The sequence below is a fragment of the Triticum aestivum genome, chromosome 7D (genome assembly GCF_018294505.1).
Source record: "Triticum aestivum cultivar Chinese Spring chromosome 7D, IWGSC CS RefSeq v2.1, whole genome shotgun sequence".
In the NCBI taxonomy this organism is placed as follows: Eukaryota; Viridiplantae; Streptophyta; class Magnoliopsida; order Poales; family Poaceae; genus Triticum; species Triticum aestivum.
This window is the reverse complement of record NC_057814.1, coordinates 193435526-193443323: the sequence shown is the minus strand read 5'-3', so window position 1 is coordinate 193443323 and position 7798 is coordinate 193435526. Positions and strand designations below refer to the sequence as shown.

At 46.5% G+C, this 7798-nt stretch overlaps 1 protein-coding gene across 1 annotated transcript; it reads left to right on the top strand.

The window, feature by feature from the left end:
- Positions 1 to 3617: 3617 nt before the first annotated feature.
- LOC123171286 (transcription factor LRL2) lies at positions 3618 to 4887 on the top strand. The gene is made up of 3 exons (XM_044588856.1): positions 3618 to 4337; positions 4438 to 4569; positions 4673 to 4887. The coding sequence occupies exons 1-3, from the start codon at positions 3732 to 3734 to the stop codon at positions 4793 to 4795; spliced, it is 861 nt and encodes a 286-aa protein (XP_044444791.1). The 5' UTR covers positions 3618 to 3731; the 3' UTR covers positions 4796 to 4887.
- Positions 4888 to 7798: the final 2911 nt, after the last annotated feature.

Here is a 7798-nt window from a genome sequence, read left to right as displayed (position 1 = left end):
TCACAATCTCTGCTTGTATGTTTTTAGCTAAAATCACCACAATAGCGATTATTATGATGACCAGGCCCATATGACTACTCTGTTAAAATTTCTTTGAAGCTTCATATTGAAGATTTCAGTGTGATAAAGGATGGCTTAGAGCATCTACAACCGGATACAGCAAATCCGACCCCTCAAACTCCTGGGAACACGTCCGGGCAGGCCCGCGGCCAGTGGCCGGTCAGTCCTAAATAATCTTTTCCACAACCAGATACCTGAATTTAGAAATCTCAAATCCATACTATTTCATGCACCGTAAAACCTAATCTAAGCGGAGCTCATCCGACTTTGTCGTGCCCGTGCCCGGCGGCCGACTGCGCCCCTCCGAGTACTTTTTTGGTCACCGGCAAGGTAGAGTAGGACATGGACACGGACCGGCTCACGGGACTCAAGGCACTGCCGTCTCCCATGCCCTACTCTTCCATGTCGGAGCCCGGAACCCTGACGATGCTGGTGGACGTGGATCGATGATGGATCCGTCCTTGGAGGAGCCGGCGACATCCACCACGATGCGGTTGCGGCGCCCGGACTGGTGACTATACGAGACGCCGGAGAATGCGACTCCGCCTCGCCAACGTCCACAGCCGTGAGGGCTGCTGCCGTCTCACACGCCCGCTACCTGGCACGGCAGGCACGCCGCACCATGTTTGCGTCGGACGACGCCATGCGTTCATTTCTGCCTCGGTGCGCCAATGGAGGGGTTGCGCGTCCGCCACCGCCTTCGGTCGCCAGACGGACCGCACCACCTCCGGTGAGGCAGCGGAAACACACCTTACGACTGATCCATGTGCCATTTAGCCGGACGCAATGGATTCACGACGGAAGGAGTCCAAGCACTGCCTTCCCGGAGCGGCGGAGCGCAAGCCGGACGGTCATCTCCTTCTCGGGGCCGCGTGGGATGAGTTCGGGATCGACGGATCTTGAGGTGTAGGACTCGGATCCGCTGTCCGCCATGTTGGAGAGGACGGAGATCACCGAATGGGATCTTGGGTGGCAGAGTGGAGTGAAGTGATTAGGGTTTGATCCGGGGAGCGGATGGAAACAAATGTATGTGTGGTCAGGTGGGCCAGCGTGGGCCGGATCCGACGTGACGGACGTGTCCGATCATGCTGGAGCCACTCCATAATCGTCTTACATTTGGGCTGAATATAAGTGATGCTGGTCGTTCCAGATGTTTAAGGCACCTGTCTGAATCAATTTTTAAGACCAGTGAGTGACCGACAGCACCGTCCAAACGTATAAGGGGTGTTTGAGGGAACACGGACGAACGGTGCACGCTCTACTACTTCCATGGCCATTGGAAGTAGTCGAATGTTACTTTGGACTTTATTTTTTACTGATATAAAAGAATGTTGGAATAAATTGGCAGGCGGACAATCTTGTTAGAATATGAACCGCATTGATTGCCATGGCCGCTAGACATGTGCATTAATTATCTGCGTGGGCATCCTAGAGAGAAAAAAAGATAGAGGAATAGACAGAAAATGCACACGCAGATGCCAAGGTGCAAGCAACTGCCTACATATCTTTGCCCGTATCAAAGCCAGGTGATCAACACCTGTAAATTACGCCGGTCGAAGGGATCTGTGAGCATCATGATCTTATCCCTGTAATTTTGTACGTCATTAGGGTGCTAATCCGCCCTGGACATTCGTGGCTTGGCTGTGAAGAACCAAACACTACAGCTATACAAAGTGCAGAAGATGGAGGGGTAAACTACACTGAGCCATGACTCACGTATGGTGGGATAACTGCACGGTGCAGCTTTGCAGATGGCATGTAGGGTTGGGTCTACATAAAAGCCACCGTTACTGCAGAGAATTTGCATCCCGAGCGAGAACCTTTCGTCAAGTTTTTTTTTTCTAAACATAGTACGGTCACAGATGCTTACATTACATATATGCACATACATGCATCTGTATGAACACAAGCACACACATCCTATCCCTATGATGCCAAGTCTAAGACTTGAACCTTAGTGGGCTGGTTTCACCATAGAAAACCTAAGAGTGTCTCCAGCCGCGCCCTCAACAGGCACCATCAGGCAACTTTTTCCATGCCGCCGCCGAAAAAACGCCCCAGTCGCGCCTCCAGGACGCCGAAATCCGCCGGCTCGGTCCGTTTTTTGGTCCGGCGATCGCAGGCCGAACCCAGAGCACTGGAGAGCGCTCGGGGGCTCCGGCGCAAGGGAAAACCACGCCTGGCCCGCACCATCAGACGAAAAGTCAAGCCTATCGTCCAGATTCGCCTCCCACCTCCCGCGCGCTCGGCCGCCACCCGGCTGATCCCGCTGCCGCCCGCCGCCCACCACCGCTAGATAGGTCATTCCCAGCCGGAAAAAGAGAAGAGGTTTCGCCGAGGCAACATCTATGGAGGATCAAGGGCGACGCCTAGCTCGACGTGTGATGAAATATGAGTTTTTATTTGTTGAACTATATAATTTGTATTGAACTATTTGTTGTTGCACTATTTTGTTGAACTATTTGATTTCTATTGATTTCTGTGATGAACTATGTGATAAAAAAAAGTTATGTTGAGAATTCACGCCGAACCACGCCGAATATGAACCGATTCTCGCCGATATGAGGCCACTTTTGCCGAAAGTGAGCCGAAAACTGAGCCGACATCAGCGCCTGGGGGCGACGGTTGGGTGCCCAACTGCCCCAGAGCCGATTATACCGCCGGCTCGCCCCCAGGCGGCGATTTTTATGCCTCCTGGGAAGGGGCCAACGGCTGGAGATGCTCTAAGCATCCGAGCTAGCGTGAAGCTCCGGCCCAAATGAAGAAGATGTTTTCTGTGTATGCAAAATTAATTATAAGTATAGAAAATTCGCATCACTTGCACTGGAAAATTCGTCAAACCAAACTTCATCGTTTGGATCTCAAGTCTTCCAGTTTCTTTTCAATAAGGCCCTGTTTGGAGTGCAGGAATTCAAAATGCTGGGGTAGAAAAACAAATGAATTGAGATGTCATGTATCCTGAATTCCGATTTGAACTAGCCACAAAAAACTGCATAACTGTCGTTTGGAAATCACGCTAAAAAACACTGAAAACATGGACACAATGAGAAGAAAACATAAGGTTAAACCTCATGTTTGATTTCCTCCAAAATTCTTATGAGATACCTTCATAGGAATTTCAATGGAATATAGGATGGCAATTCCTTTGTTTCAAACAGGGCCTAAAAAAAGAAGAAGAAAACAAGGATTCGCAAGCCAATTCTTTCCAAAAACCATTTGGTGTGTCACCATCCCGCCGATCTTTGCTCCGAAGTCCTGAACCAGCTCGCGCGTCCATTTGTTGTTCTTTGCAGATGGAGTAGACTTGAGCAAGGATGCGCAATTATACGTGAATCTGGATCGATCATACGGAGGGGAGTGCCAGTATCTCCCTAGCGACCCTAAGCAATTGAGGGCATTAAATGCAATTGCATTTCTATAATCCGGCCATGCTAATGCCTCCATGGCATGCGCTTGTTTAATCGCCGTCTTCCCCAGTGGCCATGTGGGCGTCGTCGCAGAGCAGCGCTATATAAGGCTGTGCCCAAGAGTACCTTACCAAATCACAGAAGCCTAGTTCCTCCCCTGTTCTCGTGTGCTAGCATACAGAGACATTACATACACACGTGTCGCTGTTTGATACACCAACACTTACGTAGAGTAGCTCGCTTACTTTGCTCATTGCCGCCGCCATGGCTCTAGTGGGTCAGCCAGCCACGTTTTGCTACGACGGCTTCGTCGGTGACGGTGTGCCGGCATTCATGGACGCCGGCGGCGTCCTCGGGTTCGGCTACGGGTACGATCACCACTCCCATCTCCTCGAGGAGGAATGCTTGCTCGGTGGCCACGCCCACGCATGGGAGCTGCCGACCGGCAATCTTGGCGCCGAGGCGCCGGGCAGTGTCAACGCGTTCGGGAGCCACGACCTCGGCTGGACCAGCCCAGCCGGCCGCATGTCCTCCTCCTCTTCGGTGCTCACCTTCGACAGCCCGGGCGAGGACAAGTGCGCTGCTGCCGCGTGGATGGACGCCGCGGACCAGCTGAGCTACAGCCCGTCAACGGCAACCGCGCCGGCGGGAAGCTTCAGCTTCGAGGGCTGCGGCGGCAACGGTCCCCCGGCGGCCTCCCCTTCGCACAAGCGGCCTCGTGCGCGCGCGCAGGCACAGCAGGGAACGGAGCAAGAAAGCACTACTCTTCCCAAGAAGCAGTGCGGCGGCGACAGGAAATCAGCAGTCAAGCCTATCAAAACGTCCGCGGCCACCACTTCAGCCAAAGACCCTCAAAGCGATGCTGCCAAGGTACGCTCATGGAGTTTCGTCCCGAACCATCGCAATTAAGGGAGCTCAACCTCAATTCTCAGTGAACTGACAAGGTTTACTGAATTACTGTGGACTACAGACTCGTCGTGAGCGGATCGGGGAGCGTCTGAGAGTTCTGCAGGAGCTGGTGCCCAACGGCAACAAGGTGGACATGGTCACCATGCTCGACAAGGCCATCACTTACGTCAAGTTCATGCAGCTCCAGCTTACGGTACATACATTAATCGGTTTAGCAATGTGAATCCGGCGTCTTCGGCCTCGTTTCTTAGCCGGCACTTGTCTGATCCTAGTAGCTAACAAGCAAATGATGTCAGGTGCTCGAGACGGACGCATTCTGGCCTGCGCAGGGCGGCGAGGCGCCGGAGATCTCCCAGGTGAAGGCGGCACTCGACGCCATCATCCTCTCGTCGTCGCAGCAGCCTCGTCAGTGGAGCTAACAGCGAACCGATACATCAGCACTACACATATACATCCTCCCAGAATTCACAGAGTTACTCTCTGCTCTATCCTCTTTCTATGTTGCTGTCCCATTCCCTAATCTTCTCATCTTTGCTATGTACTCACCGTAGTAGCCACAGTAAACTCTACTAATTGGTTAATGATGGCGTGCACTCGATCGACGATGTAATATAAACATTGTGCTCAGCACTTCATCGTCACTAGTTTCTTTTAAAAAAAGGAGAAAATCCCGCCTCTGCATCATAAGATGGACACAGCCATTTTATTAAACGTGAACCAAATCCAAGTCTCTAAATACCAAAAGAAACAAAACAAAACAAAACAAGGCCACAACAATTAGAAACTTCCACATAATCTACTACTGTCATGCTAGCCAAACTGGTTGAACAAGTCCCATGCAATCATTTTCAGATGGCTGCATCCAAAAGTCATAAGTGTCCACACGTTGCGATGACCACATACGAAATAATTTTGTAGCTCTAAAGATAACCCGCAAAAAATTGAAATAGATGATTTGTTAAAAACACACTCATTTTGACAATCTCAAACTGCCCAAAGAATGGCACAAACTCCCATGCAGAATTGACCCTTAGATTATGGTGAATAACATCAAACATGTGGTCCGAAGGTTAGGAGGAGAGTGGTATCCCCATCCCACGAGGGTTCGAGTCCTAGTCTTGACACCGGTGCTCGCATTTTTCTGGATTTATTTCGGGCCTTTTGGCGATGTGCGTTCGATGTAAGGGTATGTTCCCGTTGACTATGAATGCATCTATGACGACTTTGTCAATCTCAAAAGGATGTTGCGGCTCAAGTCTTTCGGGGTACTAGGGGGGGTGCGCGTTCATAGGGGTGAGTGTGTGTGCATATGTATGAGCGTATGCGTGTGTACTATGTTAAGAAAAAAACACTTCTACTTCGGTACAACCAGATCTGTCCATACCTTTCTGAGTCTGCCTTGGACCGGCCCAAAAATAATCATGGGCCTGCTAGGAATCAAACCCAAGATCCCGAGCAGAGGTGAACTTGCTAATACCACCAGAACAAAGACGATTTGGTGATGCATATGCAGAGTTTACTATGACCTAGAATGGACGTAAAGTAGGAGTTTTATTTTGGAAATACTGTAACATAACAAAATTGGTACTGTACAAGCTGGCCGGACACTGATATTGTAGCTAAAGAGTTTTTTATAGCTAAAAAGAACTAATGTGTTTTCTCCTCTTTTGGAATATTTTTTTAAATGAAATGTTTTCCAAAATTTGAACTTCTTTGGGACATGATTTATTTTCAAAATTGTGAACCATTTTTTATGAAAATACATTGATTTTTTGAATATTTTTAAAATTTGAAGAACATTTTTTCCAAAATTGTAAAGATTTTACTGAAACTATAAACATTTTTTGAAAATGCAAAATTGGGCGAAAACCCAAACAATTTGACATGGTGCTTTGAATTGGTCATACAAGGCCATGAAGAAATGGAGCTATTTCGAGGAAAATACAAAACTTGTCGAAAACCAAAACAACTTGTCATGGTGCCTTGGATTGTTCATATGAGGCCATGAAAAAAAATTAGGGCCATTTCAAGGATGTCGAAAAACAACGTGCTCTCAGACGGACCCTTCTGGGCAACCTGAACACACTCCGTTGAACATGATGTTTTTGCGGATATCCTTGAAATTACCCCAACTTTTGCTACTAGATGGATATGCTAATGGTAGGCATCCATGGCAGGTTTGAACGACTTTCGACACTGTATGTAAGTTGCAACATGTCTATCCATTTATCGACCGAGAAAACTTTAGAAAATGCAAAACTTGTCAAAAACTCAAGCAACTTGGGTTGGTGCCTTGAATTGGTTATACAAGGCCATGGAAAAAATATTGGGGGCATCGATGCCTACCATGGGCATGCCACCTGCTGGCAAAAAGTTAGGGTCATTTCAAGAATATCCAAAAAACATCAAGTTCTACATAGCGTGCTCGAGTAGACATCCATGCCAGGTTTGAAGGAAAAGGGTATTTTAAATCATAATTTATATAGGTATTTAAAACTGTCATTTTAAGTTTTCATAACTAATAATACAAAATGATAGAATTGAAAACAACAAATACTTTTCTAAAATAATTTAAAAAATATTTATAGGAAAAAAGAGTTTTAAATAGTTATTGAAAACTGTTATTTTGGTATTTCAATTTTTTGAACAAGTTTCAAAATAATAATAAAGTTTAAAAAGGAGAACAAAGTGAATTACCTAAAAATAGAAAATAAAATAAAATCTTAGGCCTTGCCCATCTAAGCGACGCCATCACTCCTATCGGGCACCTATTGGACCGGAATTTTAAAAATGATCCCATTTTCGAAAAACATTGTTCACAAATTGGAAAAATGTTTGGGAAAGTTTCGAACACCCTTTTTCTTATCATTTTTTGTTCGCACTTCTGAAAAATATTTTGAAATTTAAATATTTTTTTGTGTTCTCCGAAAATGTTTGTTTTCACAATTTTGTTAAAAATATTCACGTTTTGACATTCGGAACAATTTTTTGAAGACACAAATATTTTTTGAAGTTACCTGGCATTTTCGAAAATGCAAATATTTTTTAATTTATGAGCAAAATTTGGAAATAAAAAACGTTTTGAAATTTTGAACAGCATTTTGAAAGGACTACGATTTTTTGAAAAAGAAAGAAGAAACGTAACAGGAAAAAGAAACTATGGAAAAAAAAGGAACGGTTCACAAAGTATTCCTAAAATCTTTTTAAAATTCACAGCCCATCCCTAACTTAATGTGTCTAGCTACAAATCGTTCACTAAAGGCTGGTTGTCTCAGTGGTTGTGGACAGCCGTTCATGTTTTAGGTGGTCGCCGGTTCGATTCCCAGCTAGTGTTATCCTTTTTCGATATTTGCCACCGCAAATGGGCCGGCCCAAGTGAGCTTTCCGGCGTATACTTACAAATGAAAGTACATACAAATTGT